This window comes from Denticeps clupeoides, chromosome 16, assembly GCF_900700375.1.
Source record: "Denticeps clupeoides chromosome 16, fDenClu1.1, whole genome shotgun sequence".
Classification (NCBI taxonomy): domain Eukaryota; kingdom Metazoa; phylum Chordata; class Actinopteri; order Clupeiformes; family Denticipitidae; genus Denticeps; species Denticeps clupeoides.
In genome coordinates, this window is record NC_041722.1 from 981,557 (window position 1) to 1,000,901 (window position 19,345).

General features: G+C 40.2%; 1 protein-coding gene across 1 annotated transcript; it reads left to right on the top strand.

Moving 5' to 3' along the window:
• Window positions 1-6,896: 6,896 nt before the first annotated feature.
• cdh31 (cadherin 31) lies at window positions 6,897-15,710 on the top strand. The gene is made up of 16 exons (XM_028956274.1): window positions 6,897-7,063; window positions 7,171-7,285; window positions 7,996-8,210; window positions 9,721-9,810; window positions 9,896-10,051; window positions 10,147-10,291; window positions 10,435-10,607; window positions 10,691-10,819; window positions 10,907-11,092; window positions 11,189-11,433; window positions 11,616-11,758; window positions 12,573-12,797; window positions 12,926-13,147; window positions 13,239-13,369; window positions 14,123-14,266; window positions 15,205-15,710. Exons 1-16 carry the CDS (start codon window positions 7,013-7,015, stop codon window positions 15,409-15,411), a joined length of 2,577 nt encoding a protein of 858 aa, XP_028812107.1. The 5' UTR covers window positions 6,897-7,012; the 3' UTR covers window positions 15,412-15,710.
• The last annotated feature ends 3,635 nt before the right edge of the window (window positions 15,711-19,345 follow it).

Here is a 19,345-nt window from a genome sequence, read left to right on the forward strand (position 1 = left end):
AATATGTCAGATTTAAAAGACTCAAGGGGTTCCAGAAGAAGCAGTTGGATTAATAGAAGGAAAAAGTCAGAATTGTGAGATGTATTGTGAGAAAAAAAGTCAGAATTGTGACTTTTTTTTTTTAGTGTCCCTAATCGTCTTCCATATATAAAAGACATTGGTAAGCAGAAATAATTACACACATCAAAAAGTGTACTTATTTTCTCTTCAACATACAGCTCTGAAGTGTTTATTTCTTGTTCTATCAGTTTATGTACATCATAAATGACCAGAGGTGGAAAAAAGTATCTTAACTATAAATATCTTAAATTCTACTCAAGTAAAAGTACATAATCTACTTGAGTAAAAGCAAAATGTTGGTGAGCAGCGGCCATTCATGACAGGCGCCCGGGGAACAGTGTGTGTGGACAGTACTTTGCTCAGTGGCAACTCTATGGCACCTTGGCAGACCGGGATTCAAACCGGCAACCGTCTGATTACGGGGCCGCTTCCTTAACTGTTAACCAGAAGACCTGGGTTCAAACCCCACTTACTACCATTGTGTCCCTGAGCAAGACACTTAACCCTGAGTTGTGTCAGGGGGACTGTACCTGTAAAATATTTGAGTGTAAGCTCTGGATAAGGGCATTTGATGAATGCCATTGTAAAAAGACCGTGGGGAGAGAACAGAGTGTAAAAAACTCTCTCTCTACACACAAAAGCACTGTATTCAAATTATTATTGAAGTTACATGTGAATATTGTATGTAAAAAGGTACCAATGTTACAGAGAAAACAAAAAGGAAAAGAAAGAGAGAGAGAGAGAGAGAGAGAGAGAGAGAGAAAAGCCATGAGAAAAAATGAGAGGCTAGATCAGACTCGAAAACCAGAAAAATCCGGTTTCGATGGAAAGGCAGCTGGGAAAGAAAGTGAAGTCCCTTCGCCACATGTGAACAGATCTTTATACCCCTGGCCTACAGGAAGCTGTCACAGACCAATCAGAACCTGTTGTTTCTGACGTCACGCCCCCGGTGCCTCCCGTCTGGGGAAGACAAAGAGAGTGGGCGGTCCTGATGGCCGACACCTGTTTGGCTTGGGGGAGGACCGGCAAATGTTGCAGTGCCATCCGACAAAAGACATGAGAGGTGTTGAATCTTCATGCACAACAAAGGCACAGGAATGTCATGGCTCCGTGACATCTCTTCTTACAGATGGCCGCTATGCAAAACAAAAGCATAGAAAGGCCATTTTCCTGTGACGTCCCATCTTACACCATAAAAGTAAATAAATAATTTGAGAATATGACTGAGACTACTTTTCTTCTTGTTCTGGACAGGTGTCGTCAGTGAACAGGCGTAAACGTTTAGGCTATAGATACTCAGCATTGAAAAAATATTGGGCGCTGCAGCATATTAGCCTACTACAAAATATTGGACGTGCATGCATGAACACCCCACCCGTGGACGTCAGGCCCTCGAAACACCCTCTTGGAGCCACCCTCATGTTTCTGACCATTTGAGCAGACACATGCACATTTGTGGTCTGCTGGAGGTTATTTTGCAGGACTCTGGCAGTGTTCCTCCAGTTCTTCCATGCACAAAGGTGGTGGTGTTGCCCTTCTGCTGCTGTGTTGTTGCCCTCCTACAGCCTCCTCCATGTCTCATGATGTACTGGCCTGTCTCCTTGTAGCACCTCCATGCTCTGGACACTATGCTGACAGACACAGCAAACCTTCTTATACCTTTGGACGGTATGAGACGCTTCAAAATAAAAGTTCCAAATGGAAAGAGAGTTAATGGTTAAATTTACATTAATATGGTGCTTGGGGTCAAACTACAAGTGGAAATCCATGTACATCATGCACTCACACCTTGTGAAAGCCATAGATTATGATCAGGATTAGACTTGGTTAGGGTTATATCTTAAGGTTTTTATTTTGAAACATTACATACGTCTAAAGAGCAGCGAGTAAAAGAGTAATTGTCTCTCACCCAGATTTTATCTCCTCACTGAAGGGGAAACTCTTGAATGGCAGGCACTTTATCATGACAAGAAGGCGCAACACAAGCCCTATGAGGTGGGTGATATGGTGTGTTTTTGCATGAAACTAGCTCCACATTGGAAAGGGCCTTATCAGGTCTTGGAATCAGGCGGGATTTACCACACTGCCAATCCACTGGACTCCAATGAGTGGCAGCACGCTGTACATTATGACAGGCCTTATACTCAGTTCAGGTGCCACAATGTCCCCAAAGAAAGTCAAAAAATAAAAATAAGATATCAAAAAAGAAGACAAAAAGGGGTTCTTGGTGGGGACTAGAACTCTTTATGACTCCAACTATTAAATGACAGAGAACATATAATTTTCACTAAATTAATAATGTAATGTCTCATAAGTTTCCCTTACTTATGTACAAAGTTTGAACTAACAGGAAACAAAACAGAAGTCTACATGTACATGACAATTGGAAAAGTATGGGAGCTTATATAGGCAGGTAGATTATAGACATCTACAAAGACTTAATTAGGACTAAGACAAGGAGACAAACTAGAAAATGGCCCCATCTGGTGAATGAGAGGTGACAGAATATTACAGCCTAGCCTGACAGAAAGTGTATTAAAGGTAAAAACTACAGCATTTTTGTACTCATTTTTGTAATTAGTACATATTGTATTCCAAGTGGACCCCATTTATCAGGTGCATGCATGATGGTGGTAATGAAACTATGAATACAAAATCAGAATTGCAAGAAATAGTCAGAATTATAAGAACTGTTTATAATCTGGCCAAAACAAAAATGTATTCTAAATGCTGCCTTGCATCTGAATACAGATGGTTAATTTTTGTATTCTGAATGTGAGACGTAGTCCATTACATCCCAGCCCTGTACACAGCGTTTAAACACAGCAACAATCAGAGATTACAATCATACCACTAGAGGGGGACCGAGTACAACAAGCAAGCCCCTAAATGAAAGGTGTGACATCATGATCTATTGGCAGACTCAGGAGCTCAAGTGAGCATTTATTTTAAGATACTTTCAGTTACTTTTAGAATCTTTGCACAAATCTCTCAACTTTATAAAAAAAACTTTTATAAAGTTGTGCCAGCTCCTTTTGTTCTTTAAGCATACATTTGATGAAACCAATCTGAGTTCTCCTTCCGAGAATTTTAAAATGCAATTTGGAGAACTTTAATACATAAATCCTTGAATTTACAAAAGATAATCTGTGATTTAATTATTGACAGAATTTCCATTTCTATCCAGGTGTTCTAAAAACATTCTCTGCCGCCAACATGCCAGAACACATCAACCAGAAAAAAAGAAGGCCACCATACATAACCTGGCAGCTTAGTTTCTGAGAAACTGATAAAAGCATTTATTTGGTTGTACCATAATGTCTGATTAATATTTTTATGATACTTATAAATCAGCAGTGCTTGTGAACTAAAATCATGTGATTGTGTAGCTTGTTTGCTGATACCATGAGAAGTTCTTTCTTAGTCTTAACTCCAACTTGAAATACCAGTTTGTAATTGGAGCCTGATGACACACCTTTTACGCGGAATTTGCATTTGTTCAGTTTCACAATTGAACAAGTCAGTTCAGCCCAGTAGATGTCTGGTAAAACATGAAAAGACTTGCTTTATCAGCTCCATGGTATGTGCTTGTAATACATGACAGTAAGCATGGTGAATGGTTGTTAATAGCTAATGTTAATGTTAATGTTAATAGCTGAGCTACTTCATTTATAGAATTTCAGCATTCAGATGTGTCATGATTATTTTTGTAGTGTGTAAATATCAATTTTTCACTAACTCTTTTAAACCAACCAACAAAGCAGGCTTGACTTGTCTGAACTGCCATTTTTAAGAGATTAGGCCTCAGGAACTTTTAAGCAGATGACTATAATTTACATCTAGATTGTCTAATGATGATAACAGCTAAGTCTGGGCCATTTAGGGTGTGGCTGGTTTACTCTTCCCCCAAAGGAGTAATGTAAACATTCCTTCTGTAGCTGTTGTTTTCTCTGATTATGTGACCAGTTCCAGGATTATATCTGCAGATAAAAGAAGAAGGTGTGGATAGAGACTGTTTACTGGCAATAAAGAGCTTTGTCTGTGACAGTCATCAATCCAAGTTGTTTTATTTGTCATACCAATGCAGCATAAAGCACAGATTATAATGCAATACAAAATATTTAAAATATTAATCAGTCACCTGAAACTAACCCAACACCACCATAACCCCCAACCTCATCCCTTCCCAGAGTGCCATGAGTTACATCATTTCACCCTTCTCCTTTACTTTTGCTTCATTGAACACAAAGGTGGGGGTGTTCTCAGAGCCATGCTAGCACCTTAAAGTGGCCCAGCAGGAGATGGGTGGTCTGAGACACATTCCAGGAGAAACAAAAGCCTCAGTGCGGCACAAGACAGGTCTTGTTCCTATCTCTGAAACTTGAGTACATTGCTCAAACCTGGACGTGCCTGAAAATCAAGGAACAGAAAGCCTGTTGACAATTTCCTGTTTAGAAACATGACACCATCAGCTAATGAGGACTGAGATATTGTGCAAGCATCTAAAAGCCTCACTCACTTGGCACATGATGTGCTTTTAAAGCAATTGATGGACAAAGTGAAGTCAATCAATGGAACCAAGAATGGCTTTTGCGCTGATAGCAGCATTTAAGCCATTGGCCACCTCCTCTTAGTTCATCAAACAGCTGATCTGCAGACTGTGTAAAAGCTCTGCTGCTGCCCTGACATGGCTTCTCATCATATTAATCTGGCTCTAATGACAAGGCAGAGCTGGAGCGGAGAGAGACAAGGTCTTTGATGTGGTGGTTCTTCACTCCTGATGTAGACTGATAGCAGTGAACAGAACAAGTCTGTATGAAGAAGAAGAACAAGCACCCTTCCCCCTCGCTCTGCACATCATCACCCTGTGTAGTGCTGTTATTAACATACACTCAGCTGTTCATTGGAAAAACACCACATTCATGTATTATTGACAACCTACAACCTACAAAAAATTTGATAAAAGAAGCAAAATAGCAGCAGAATTATTCACATGTAGTTCATGATGTCTGCTGTTAGGACATTCAACCGAAAATGAAGCAACTAACAATATTTGTCTTTCAAAGAGTAGTTAATAATCAACAGAGTTCCTCACAGCTTTTATCAATGTCCATGTGAACATTTGTCCTTCTGCAGAGCCTATTGCTCAGAGAACGACAACTCTACATGTGAGGGATGCAAACGTGTCACACCCATTCCCTGATGCTATTAGTGATCATTTACTGGAGAATTATGAAACAGCAATGAATCACTCCTTTATTTCACAGCAAAATGATCATGTGGTAATCGCATCTCTCCATTTCGCTAGGGTTGAAATAAAGATATAATCTGTATAAATGGGAGAGCATATAACAGAGCACTCACACTGGGTCTGTGTTTGCAGCAAAGTGTGGGAGTGAATAACAGCACCAGGCCAGATTAGAAGGAAGCACACACTCATGACACATTCTGATAATCACAAGGCCTGTGGGAAAGGTCACTGGGGTGGCTGCTGAATAATGTTACTGTCCTTCACACACAAATTCATGCACAGAATTTTAAAAGTGCAATGTTATGGTCTATATGGAGATTATTTGTAGATGTAGCAGTATACAGATTTGAGTTGATTTTCCCACCACCAACTACCTTAAAACTGGCACCAGAAGAGGACCAGTTGGGTTATGGCACTCAACACCATATGGGTTATGGCACTCCTTTTGAGGGAAAATGTGATGAACCAGATTGTCTCAACATATTTCTGTTTCCAAAAATTGTATGTAAGTCCTAATTAGCAATCAAGTTCAACTTGGGAGCAGAATCCGGGAGTTTGTTATTCATTCCAAAGCACACTGGAAAACACTGAAGTGTTAGATAGGCTGTCTCACATTACAAGATATTATATACTATCTGGCAAGGTTATGTTTACAAGGACATAGCGACTGAAAGTTCTACGAAGCAGATAAACCCTCAAAAGTGCTTTTTCCCAGCGAGTGAAGTTGACAGGCATGACGTGCACAAAATCCAAACAACATTTACTTGAACTTTATTTTACAGCATCATAAATTTTCCATATTAAATAAGGCAATTCAAGGGAAGCATGAATTTTCACTTGCCGCCCCCCCATGACAAGTCTGTAGACTCATGTCAGGAAGAGAATGAATGTGCTCAGTCTGATATCACTGTGTGTCCGTGTGATGGACAATTGAGATAGGTGCTTACTGTCCTCATACAGAGGAATTACTCTGTATGTCACCTGTTTCACCTGCTGCCATTTTGTAGATACTCCAGGTCAGTCCCATCACAAAGACCCAAGAATTTACAAGTCACTGAGTGTTCATAAAGTCAATACGTATGGATGTTGTGGGTTTGTGCATCCATAATTGATAGTCCAGCGGGGGAAAACTCCTGAGTGCTTTTCATCTTTCTCCTGCATAAAGTCTTCAGAACAAACATGAACAACCTACATGGTGCATTTGAAGACCAGTCATTTCTGAAGAAACCGAATGTGGCCATTGCACGTGTTCCTGTTCAGGGAGGCATAAAAGACTGCATTAATGAAGCAGCCTGGAGGAACGGGGAGGGTATCTGATGAGGACAGGAACCGGCAACCTCGACGAATCAGGGCTCTTTTTTTAATCCAGATTCGGATTAAGACGGTTTTGAGGTATTGGGGGGAATTTGTGAGAAAGTTTCCCGAAGGCACAGCCTAACCTGGACAGGATTTGACGTTATTGGCTGGTTGGTACCTGTCCTACGGGCGCGCGGCCGCCGCTAATTTCCTTATTTGGAATCAGCGGATGGGCGCGGTCACCTGCGTGACGTCAGCCACTCTCGCCGAAACTACCTGCTGCAGTTTATTTCCGCACCCCGCGCACTGAGGTAGTTACGGCTGCGTGGGGGAGAGGAGCGGCAGCGACGGCGACGGCGAAAGATTTCAGGATTAGCTGCCTTTTCTCAGCGGAACTCGACTCTAATGGATGTGTGGAGGGCGACGTGCTTGTGCCTCTTCGGTTTCTGCCTCCAGGTCGGTTCGTGTGCGCGCCTGTGTTGGAATTGTAAAAGTTCGTGTTTGTTCAGTAAATGGAGTAAAATGTGGCGCAGCTGACCCGGCTCATCTTTCTGGATTGTTAGGCTTCGTCGCGGGCAGGTTCTGAGGGGGACCCTTGCACACCTGGCTTCGGTTCCGATACCTACGTGTTCCGCGTGGAGCGGCTGGTCCTGCAGCCAGGGCGGCGGCTCGGTACAGGTCAGTACCGGCGAGTTCGGTGGTTCTTTTTGACTCTGGTTTGAAACTCTGTAGGTGACGCCCGCTTTCAGGAAGTATTTGCTGTGGATTAATCATTCAGGGCCCGGAGGCGTTAGGTGTGTAACACATTGACCAGCGTCTGTAAAAGCCGCACCTTCCCCCAAGCAGGCCGACCTGGGTCGATCAAAGATCTCTCTGGGAAAGTGTGTAACCTGTGTCTGTCTGGCTTCAACCATCCATGAATATCTTTTTTGTATTTTTAGTTTGTTTACTGTTACTGCCAGTTATACTTGTTCTGATCGTGGAAGGAAGTTCTCACATCTGACTATTTTGGAGTTTGGGCTTAAACTCAACGCCATATGTGTTCAACACAACCAAAAACGTCCACAAGAAAAATCGAACTTTTCAGTTAGTGTCGAGGAATCTGGCTGCTTTTTCTGATTGCTTAATGGTAGTGGAAGTGATTTTGAACTTGATAATATAGCACAGGAGGCTGCCATCATTCTAAACGAGCCATGGCATAAAACAGATGCAGCAGACTCCACCCACTGCATCCCATAATGCAGTGTTTCTGTGAAGAAATCAGTAGTTATCTGTACTTTCAGAAAGAAATAGATCATTATTGCCATTACATTACATTTGAAATTAAAATAGTTGACTTTTTTTTTTTTTTCCCCCCTTTGTTTTTTTTTTTTTTTTTTTTCTAAAAGTTGTTTTTAATGACTGCACCAGCCGGACTAGAACTCTCTATGACTCTGTGGATAAGCGCTTTAGAGTGGACACTGATGGCACGGTCAAGATCAAAAGGCAGGTGACTCTCCACAATGGTCACACGAAGTTTTCAATCCATGCGTGGGACTCCCAGGGCAGGAAGTACTCTGTGGCTGTCCGAGTGGAGCACAATCCACAGCAAGATGAGACCCAGGTAGGTCAGGGTGCTCTGTGAAGTTCAGTAGAACTGCTGGACAATTGTGGCCAAATGGACACGTACATTAGAATATCTTAAGGTTTTGGCTTAAGTTTTCTTTTGACGTAGGTATGCAATTATAGGAAGGAGCACATTAAGTGCTTGAGAGACAAAAAGTAAAATTTTAAACTTCATTCTAAAATAAGATGGTAGCCAGTGTCAGGATGCTAAAACTGGTTTATTATGTACGGTGTGTATGGAAAGTATTTAGACCCCTTAAATTGTTCACTCTGTTATATTGCAGCCATTTGCTAAAAACTTTTTATGGTATTTTCCCTCATTAATGTACACTAAGCACTCCATATTGACAGAATGTGTTGACATTTTTCCTGTTTTTTTTATTATTTTTTTTTAACAAAGGAAAACTGATATCAAAACTGGATTTATAAACCAAGATTGTAAGAAATGAACTTTTTGTTCTTAATTCTAAGTGGTAAGTGTTCATAAAACCAGGCACTGCTTATCACCTGTCCAGTACAGTCCCAACAGTGAAGCATGGTGGGGGCAGTTTTGTAGCTGCAGGGACGGGGCTATGCTGTGTGTACATTGAGGGGGAAAAAATAACTTTAATGATTTTAGCAGATGGCTGCAATATAACAAAGACCGAAAATGTTAAGGTGGTCCAAGACCTTATATATCTTTTTTTTCTTTTTTTTTTTTTCTTTTTGTATTGGATAACCCTAGTTGTCGCATTTTGGAGGCAATTGCAGGCATGCAATTGAGTACTTATTAAGACCTGCGTGTACGCCATTCCAATAATCTAATATCGAGGAAATGAAAGCTTTTTTTTTTTTTTTCCTTCTTCCCAAGATCTAGGAAGAAAGAATGTTTAATTTTTGAGATAAGATGCAGTTTTATGGAGGGAGAAAGACAAATTATCTATTCCAAAAGAAGTCATATTTCTGGCCGTTCCAAAAAGAATGACCTCGGATTTGTTTACATTTAGCTGTAGGAATTTGCTTGCCATTCAGCATTTGATATATTCATAGCATTCACATAGCCTGTGGCCCTTTGAGGCATTATTTGGTTTTAGCGGCACATACAGCTGGCTATCATCAGCATAATAGTGAAATGAGATACCATAGTCTAATGATCAGGCTAAGTGGGAGCATATAAATAAAGAATAACATTACTTCTAAAACTGACCCTTGAGGGACCCCATACCTAAGGGGTGCCACAGAGGAATGGAAGTTTTCTATTTACTGAGAATGTCTTCTGCCTGAGAGAGGAGTCAAACCATAAGTGCTGTACCTTGAACACCAGCCCACTGTTCTAAGCAGCTGAGCAGAATGTCATGATCTATGGTATCAAACACTGCACTGAGGTCCAGGTGAATTAAAACTGTACTTTCCTATTTTCCAGTTTATAATTAATGTGACTCGTTTAGATATGGTCATTTAGAGTTTTCAGCACAATCTAATTTCTGCAAGATTATATTCAAAATGTGGAAGTAATATCTTCTTTTCAGGTTTTGAACCGGGTGAAGAGGGCTTGGGTAATTCCTCCCGCATACATTTCAGAGAACCTCAGAGGTCCATTCCCTTATCATGTGGTGCAGGTGAGAATGTCTTTATTCTGTAAAACTAGTTTTTGGTTTGTTTATAAGGAAGAGATAAAATGTCGTATGTTTACTCACTTGTTAGATCAAGTCGGACAATGACGAGGAAACCCAGATTTACTACAAAATCTCTGGTGAAGGAGCAAACCAACCTCCAGTTGGACTTTTTATTATTGACAAATTCACTGGGGAGATTCGTGTTACTCAGCCTTTAGACAGAGAATCTAAATCTCAATATAAGGTATGTGTTCTGAAAATAATTTTAATGAGTGCTACTGCTGCCAGTTTTTTTTTTTTTTTTTTTAATTAAGAGTCCTTTTCTTTGTTTAATCCTAGCTTAAATGTCACGCAATGACTGGTACTGGGGTGGAGGCAGAGAAGCCTATGGACGTCATTGTGTACGTTATGGACCAGAATGACAACAGACCTGTTTTTACTCAGAATCCATACACAGGGAGTGTTGCTGAAGCATCGAAAAAAGGTTTGTCCTTATTAGCTTTATATCTTCAGCTAAATAATAATAATTCAATAATTATAATTTTTTTCCCTTTTGATTGTGTGGCTATATTGTCTGTTTGCAGTGGTTACATTTTATTTTTATTTATATTTTTTTATTTCCTAAAGGAACTGAAATACTGAAGGTTAATGCAACAGATGCGGATGATCCTAGTTTGGATAATGGTGTTGTCAGATACAGAATTTTGAGTCAGAGCCCACCGCAGCCAAACGAAGCAATGTTCAGCATTAACTCAGTGACTGGAGGAATCTTAGTGAATTCAGAATCACTGGATAGAGAGGTGGGCTCTTATTCCTGCTTTTTACATCTGGTCTGTTTCATTCAGCTGTTTCATAATAAATTTCCCTTTACGTGCTTCAATAGAAATATCCGACATATACTCTGGAAATTGAAGCAGCCGATATGGACGGGAAAGGTATGACTACTATTTCTACAGCCATCATTACTGTAACAGACAGCAATGACAACCCTCCTCGGTTTCAGCAGAATGAGGTGAGCTATAAAATTCTGGGTCCTTCTGCACTTTCTGACATTTCATGTGTATTTAAATAAAATGTTTCTTTTGCTGCTGTTTTGTAGTATACTGCATCAGTTCGAGAGAATGAAGTAGGAGCTGAGGTGGTGAAGATGTCTGTAACTGATGATGATGAAGCCAACTCGCCTGCATGGAAGGCCAAGTTCAGAATTGTTGATGGAGACCCTGGAGGTTCTTTTAGTGTTGCCACAGGGCCCAGTGGACAAGATGGAATAATCTCCACAGTGAAGGTAAGGGACAAACAGAAAACATGCACACTTCAGCTTTTCCCCATAATTTTCTGACTAGATTTTTTAACATTTTCATACTCTTAAATTAAACTTTAGCCCCTCGACTTTGAGATGAACAAGCTCTACGTCTTGCGGGTCGCTGTGGAGAATGAAATTCCATTTGCTGTATCACTTCCAACTGCCACGGCTACAGTTACAGTTAATGTTGAAGATGTGAATGAGGCGCCCATTTTCAAACCAACAGAAAAGACTATTACAGTCCCTGAAGATGTCGCTCTTGATTCTGACTTGGTTTCCTTCAAAGCCACTGATCCAGATACAGCAAGGAATCAGAAAGTCACGTAAGCTTTGCCTTTTAAATGATCAGCTATTTTTCTGGATTGTTTTTCTATTTTTTCTGAAACTTTGCTTTAGGATCTGTAAATGCAAATTGGTGTTTGCACAGCTATAGGCACTAACAAATACTCTAAGCAGCAACTGTTATATGGTGACCTGCTTACTTTACACATCCTTCTGTTCCCAGGTACAAAATTGGCAGTGATCCTGCAGGCTGGCTTGATGTTGTTAAGGACAGTGGACTGATCAAAGTCAAAAAGGAGCTGGATCGAGAGTCTCCTTATGTTAAAAATGCTCGATATAAGGCTCTGATTCTAGCGATAGATAATGGTGGGTATCCTTTAGGCCCGATTCCATAACATCACTCCCAGTTCCAGTCTTCTGGTTTTACTCATAGAAACAATCAGTGATTTGCTCGCTTATTTATAACTTGTAGATTAACCAAGGGCAGGTTTTGCACAGAATTATCTTTATATTTGTCTATATTTTTCAATCTCGACACTGATTTTCCCACCTCTAACTTCACTGTGTTTTTGAAGTAATATGTAGTGCCTCCTGACTGCCAAACATAGTACATTTTAAAAGCATTCAAAGAGTTCAAAATTGGTCTCAGCTGACCAGAAAATATTCTTCCAGTAACTTACAGGCTAATGTTTAAATGTTCTTCAGCAAACGGTTCATGCTTTTTCATCAGCATAGTGAATGTAGGTGCAAGCCATGGCAGTTTGGTGCATTACTTTGTTTTCTTAGAAATAATTGTACATGCTAATTACAGAGTTCTCCGCAAGTGGAGCTTGGGTCTTGAACCACTCCTCTGATAATTCTATAAACTTTTTTTTTTATGTCTGAAATCTCAAGGATCATCTGGTTTTAGGTGGTTTACGGTGAAATTGTTAATCAGTTGTCATTGATGCAGCTTATTTTCCACTAGGTGGCAGGATTGCCTTCTAATTACTGAAATCTCAACTCATGTCTTTACTTTCTTTACTTACTTACCACTGGTAGTTAATCATGGGTTAAATGCTGTGGACACATTTTCATTGTGCACCATGTGCTATGTTGCAGTTTCACAGGGACAATTACTTCACTCTTTCACTTAAAATGGTATATAATAATATTCCCTCTTCCTTATTTTTCCTTTCAGATGACATTCCTGCCACAGGCACTGGGACCCTTATGATTGAATTACAAGATATAAATGATAATGCACCTACAATTGAAGAGTATGATATCAAAGTTTGTAATAAAGAATCATCACCAGTTTTACTGACTGTGAAGGATAAAGATGGGGAAGGCAACACGTTTCCTTTCCGTGTACAGCTGAGGGGCGAAGGACCCAAGAACTGGTCTGCTGAAATGAACACTAACCGTAAGTTTGATGTGGTTGGTAACAGAAGCTCTTAGCATTAACAGCCACAATTGAGACCTTCATATTTCATGTTGTATGGTCAAGTTCATATTTGTTTGCTTTATGTAAATAGCCTATTTTCTTTTCAGAAACTAGCATTATTCTTACTTTGAAGTCCAAGTTGGAGGAGGGTGTCTACAACGTTGTCCTGAGGGTTTTTGACAGTCAGAACCTGTTCCAGGACAACACTCTTCATGCCACAGTTTGTGACTGTACAGGGAGTGACGTTCAGTGCCAGGGCAGAATAAGTGAAGCAGGTTTTGGACTTCCTGTAATTCTAGGCATACTGGGTGCCTTGCTGGCTCTACTCCGTAAGGAAAAAGTCACTTTGTTTAAAAGTTATTTTATTTACACGTGTTCTCACTTTGAGATGTTTAATATCTTTGTATTCTGTCTGTACAGTATTGGTACTTCTTCTGCTGATGTTCATGAGAAAAAACAAAGTGAAAAAAGAGCCTCTCCTTCCTCCTGAAGATGACCTCAGGGACAACGTCTACTACTATGATGAAGAGGGAGGAGGAGAAGATGACCAGGTGAGCTTTGCCATGAAGCCGTTGTTTATTCTTATTTATGTCTATATTTAGATCTTCAATGCTGTGAAGTGTTTATGGGTTCAGGAGTTAGACAGAGAAGGGAAATTCTCCTAGTGGGTGTTTTCTTCTGATAATAACTGAAGTCAAAGAAGTTAATCAAGCTTCTTTAAGAAATTTAGAAGCTGTGGTCCCATGGGCACCGCACACATATCCCAACCCAATCTGGCCCTTAAGTACAATATTAATTAGCAAAGTTACATCTTACAATGTGCGTTCCTCCAATATTTCAAACCTTGTTGTGTTTGCTACCAATATTCTGAAGGAGTGACCGACAGAGGTTGCCACCCGGACCCAAAATAAGAAATGTGTGTGCTTTGTAAACCCGGCAAGCTGGGTTAGACATTTAAAGTTTATTTGATCCCAGGTTTATCTCATTTTATATCCTGGTCCAACATGTAGGCCTTGCCGGGTCCTAATGGTCTATACAGCAAGTTTTTTTTTTTTTTTGCGACTGGAACGTTTTTGTGTAACCATTTAACTGTATGGAAGGTCAGAGTATGCAAAGGCTTACAAATATATACAATATTGGCTATTGACTCTTAACCTTGAGTTGCTCCAGTAACTATCCCTCTAACTACTGGAGTGGTAGTCCAGCCCAATTTTCAACATATTTACTTGTTTATCTTTATTTAATAAATAAGAACAATTAAGTTGTCTAGTGCAGTGTTATTTAAGTAAGACTTTCTTTCTTAGGATTATGACCTGAGTGTGCTGCACAGAGGCCTTGATAACAGACCTGAAGTCTTTCGGAATGATGTAGAACCAACCTTCATGCCTGCGCCACAGTACAGACCACGCCCAGCTAACCCTGATGAGATTGGCAACTTTATTGATGATGTAAGTATAAACACTGGTGTGTGTTGGGCTGCACAATATGGCTTAAACATTTTTTTTTTTTTTTTTTTTTTTTTTTTTTTTTTGTTACACTGCAACAAACATACATCGAAAAATTTCCTCTTTTAAATGCAAAATTCTGTTATGTTGCAAACACATTTATTTGAAACCAAAGTAGAACATAGATAAAGTTCCCAGGTTATGCTGGACCACAGGCCTGCAGTTGTGGAGAAGTAGCTCACATTTGTTAACTGGTCAGCCAGTTTCTCTCACCTGATGTACAGGTTCCTCAGCAAAAGTTAATGCAAACAGGGAGTTGAAACTTTGGGTTTAGTGTGATATAATTTTTTTTCTATCTGGGCTTCCTCTATCCCAGTTAGGATATTTTTGTCATACCCAAACCACAGTCAAATAACATAACCAGGGTGACCAGATTTTAACCAACAAAAAGTTTAGGACTAAATCACATGCAAAACGAATAGGGGGAGAAGTTCACAATTTATGTGTGCACACTGTATAGCCCAATTCTCTGATGCGACATGACTGCTCATATAACATGAGCAATATGAACCTTTTGGATCCAGGAATGTAATTGTCGAATAAATCAACAGCAGCGGAAGGATGCAATTTCCAGGTCTGGAAAAGAGGACGTTTGGTCACCCTAATTAAATCCAAAAATCCCATTGGCTTGTACTTACCTCCACTGAGTCACTTCTCTTGCAGTACAAAATGTACATGCATCAGGAAATGTTTAATTGGGCTAAATAAGCAGTCAGGTTTGATTGGGCAGAGAAGTGAACTTGAACGTCAAGTACATGTTTGAACTGTAAGTGCTAGGATATAAAGTGCATCAAGTATTTTTGATATGTAACATATTATTCTTCCAGCTGCTTTATTCGTTGTAAAGAATGCTAACTTGCTCTTTATCTTTTCTGTTCTAGAACCTAAAGGCAGCTGACAATGACCCCACAGCTCCACCCTATGATTCCCTTTTGGTTTTTGACTATGAGGGTGGAGGTTCTGATGCAGGCTCACTTAGCTCCTTGAACTCCTCCAGCTCAGGAGAGGACCAGGACTATGATTGCCTAAATGAGTGGGGCCCACGGTTCAAGAAACTGGCTGACATGTATGGAGGTGGCGAGGACTGAGCTCTTAAACGAAGTCTCTGTCCTGATTTATCTAAGGGAGCAGTTCAGTTCCATTTGTTTGAGTTTCAGAAGCTTCCAGAATGCATGTTGTGGCACTGTGTGGCTACAGAGCACAAATGAGAATTCAAAGACATTTATTGTTTTTGGACTAGAAAGACATTTATTGTATTTTTGCTTTTTATATAAATGTTCAGTGAGATTTAGTTTGGGCCTGTTATGAAATAATTTTATACCCTCAATTTTCTAGCTGAAATGTCAGCAGGATTTTTTTTTTAATGCTCTGTGCCTCTTTTGTATAATTTTTTTTTTTTTTGTGTGTGTGTGTGTGTGTGTGTGTGTGTGTAAATATTTTATTCAATAAATTTCTTTACTTATTTTCTGTGTTTGGGTTAGTAGTATTTTCTGGCATGGCCTGGTGGGAACAGTGTTCTGCACAAGTGCCCTCTCAACATCTGTTTAGTCTGAGCCATAAGAACTTTTGCCTGGCAGTGCGAGACTGAACTGACCCTGGTGAAATGGGTTGTCATGAAAAAAGGACTATAACTTGGGTTCTGAACTAACCCTGTACCCTGACTTCTGTCAACTACTGACCGGTAATAACCAGCCTCCCCACTACCCTACTCACATCCAACAGCACACTGCCATGATCGCCACATACCCCTTCCTTTGGTCAGAAGTTGACTAGCAACTAAACTGTAAGTATATAAATATTGTGTATGGAAGTAGCTTGTTGTATGTAACGGTGTTTGTTAATTGCAATTAAGATAAACACTACCACATTGCAATTTCAAAATAGTTACTAGTTGACAAAAGTCAAACCGAATCCTCATTTTACATCATGTGATTCCATAGTTGGTGTAACATCCGGTGATTTACCATAGATGACGTGTTATACATACGCCTACCAGATTTGAGTTGGATTAACACATGGTTAAGAGAAAAAGAAAAAAATGAATCTTTGCTTTGAGTTGTTTTGAATTAGTCACATTGGAGGGTTGGCCAATGGATCATGATGGACAATGGATCAAACAGCAGGACAAGGGGACAGAAGAAGGTCAAGCTCCAAATTGTTCAACATCACTTCAAATAAATGGCTAGATGCTTCAAACTTAACAATGATCCTAAATTTACATCAAAAGTGCTACCATATTGAAAATGTTTCCATGACTGGAAGCCAAGAAATTCAAATGAACTCTCCCAATTCAGCCTTACAATTGTTGTCAAATATCCAGCAAGAATAATGCCTAAATCTTGTTGATACAAAAATGTCTGGTCAAGTTGCAACTTTTTAAGAGACATTCAATCAAATATGAGTTTGAGTTATGTACGCTCTAATAAATAAATCATCAGGCTTTTTTAATCATGCCATTACTGTTATAACCACAGAGATTCCACTGTGTTTTCACTATAGTGAGTTAACATTTCTTTCTCAATAAAAGTCAGTTCTAAATACCCTAAAGTTTAATGTTAAAAAATGTAAGTAAAAGTATGTAAGTAAGTAAGTATGGTGAATTAATGTTTGAGTCACAGTCAAAATATTTTCTATGGCTAAAAAACTGTTGGATCAGTGCAAAGTTACCAGTAAGTTTGCATGGCTCAAAAAACATTTTTTGTCATTAACCAATAGAATTCTGAAACGATGCAAGCAAGACATTTTTTTGATGTGATCAACACATCAGGCCTGCAGCAGCAACCCCTCCCTGCCAGATGAGCTGAATGACTTCTTTGCATGGTTTGAGGCAGAGATCAGAAAATGACTCCTTTCTTTCCATGGGAGACATCAGGATGACCCTCCGCAGAGTCAACCCGTGGAAAGCAGCAGGACCAGACAACATTCTTGGTCAGGTGTTACAGGAGTGTGCTAACCAGCTTGCAGACATCTTCACAGATATCACAGATATCATACAGCTGTGGTACCTACCTGCCTCAAAATCACCAAGATCATCCCAGTGCCAAAGAAGTCTACAGTGTCCTGCCTCAATGATTACTGGCCCATAGCACTCACACCCATCATTATGAGGTGCTTTGAGGGGCTGGTTCTGAAGATCCAGCTTCCACAGAATCTAGACCCGCTTCAGTTCGCCTACTGGCCAAACCGCTCCACAGACGCCCTTCACACAACCCTCTCCCACCTCAACAAAAAAAACTTCAGCTCAGCATTCAGCACTGTCATCCCTCAGAAGCTTGTAATGTAGTTGGACCTGCTGGGAATAAGCTGTCCACTCTGCAGCTGGATTTTGGATTTCCTAACAGACAGGACTCAGTCTGTGTCTATAGGAAATAACAGCTCCAAGGTCCTCAGACTGAGCACAGGTTCCCCACAGGTTCCCACTGCCGTTCACTCTGCTGACACACAACTGTGCTGCACAGTACAGTTCGAACCACATCGTCAAGTTTGAAGAGATAAAACATCTGGTGGTTTGGTGCCGGAGCAACAACCTGACTCTCAATGTCACCAAGACCAAAGAGATGGTTGTCAACTTTAGGAAGAAACTGACTGTCCCCACCCCACTGCACATCGATGGATCTGCTGTTGAGATCATCAGCAGAGTGAAGTTCCTGTGTGTGAACATGACAGATGACCTCTCCTGGAGCCTCAACATCACCTCCAACACCAAGAAAGCCCAGCAATGTCTGCACATCCTCAGGAAGCTGAAGAAGGCCAACCTCCCTCCTCTCATCCTCACATCGTTCTACCAAGGGACCATTGAGAGTGTTCTCTGCTGCTACATCACTGTCCGGTACAGGAACTGCACTGTCAGTGAGCAGAAGGCCCTGCAGCAGATAGTGAAGACAGCAGAGCGCATCATTGGGGTTCCACTTCCACCCATCTCCCATCTCTACAAGAAACAACTCATCCGTCAAGCTCGGAACATAATAAAGGACTCTTACCACCCCTCACAGACCCTGTTCTCCCTCCTACCGTCTGGCAGGCAGCTCCGCGTCATCAGAACTGTTACACCAAAAAACTGTAAAACTCAACAACAATACACTTCCAGCCTTATGCACATCACAACTCATTTTGCACATTCCTGCACATCTTGCACATGTTTGTCTTGTCTTGTGCGTCCTGTTTGAAATAGCCAAAATATCCCCTTACGTACACTCCTGCTTGATGTTCTCCAGTTCTCCAGTTATGTCCTGTTCATTGTACAGAAAAGTTCTACTTTTCTCCTGTAGAGACACCTGTGCAGCTTTAGTTTTAGTTAGTATCGTTTGTTTAGTGCATATATGCATATATATTTTTCTTTCTTTTATGATTGCGCTATAGGGGAAACTGTGTGAAACATTATTTCAAAACACTGTATACTGTGTATACTGTTGTACTGACAATAAACCAATCTTGAATCTTGAATCTTGAATCTTTTTCAGATATTGGGATGGTGCTGGCTGACATTTAGCACATCCACCAAAAAAGCAAATCACAACTAAAAACAAAATGCTTTAGATTTTTAAAATTATGTTATGTTTACCTAATATAACTCACCTTATGTTCAATGCGTTGAGGCTGAATAACCCCGGACAAGTGAAGTAGACAGGACAGAAAATATTTCCTTACCTTACCACAACTTGAATTCAATTCCTTATGATCAGTTAATAATAATAACTTGAACTTGAACTGTATAGATAAGTAATGCCTAAAGATCCTTACATTGTGCTCATTAAATACATCAGAAAATGAAATAAAAATAAAATCAATAAAATAAAAATGAAACATATATGTTAATAACAGTATTGACTGTTTTGCATTATTATGTATTCAAGCTGTTTTTTTTATGCATATTTGCATTGCTAACAGTGTGGAGTGGCGGGAAACTTGCGACGCACCTGTTGTTTTGAGGTATACATCGACTCCCCGCCCCTACACTTGTTCCTCGATTCCGATTGGTCGACTGGAATATTCATGTAAATAGTGGTCAACCCCCTGCACCTG

What these genes read in the sequence shown, in the direction of transcription:
- cdh31 (XM_028956274.1), top strand. Translation starts at nt 7,013, where the DNA reads ATGGATGTGTGGAGGGCGACGTGCTTGTGCCTCTTCGGTTTCTGCCTC. An exon ending in CTCGGTTTCAGCAGAATGAG is followed by an intron (nt 10,820 to 10,906) that starts GTGAGCTATAAA and finishes GCTGTTTTGTAG; the next exon opens with TATACTGCATCAGTTCGAGA. An exon ending in GAATAATCTCCACAGTGAAG is followed by an intron (nt 11,093 to 11,188) that starts GTAAGGGACAAA and finishes ATTAAACTTTAG; the next exon opens with CCCCTCGACTTTGAGATGAA.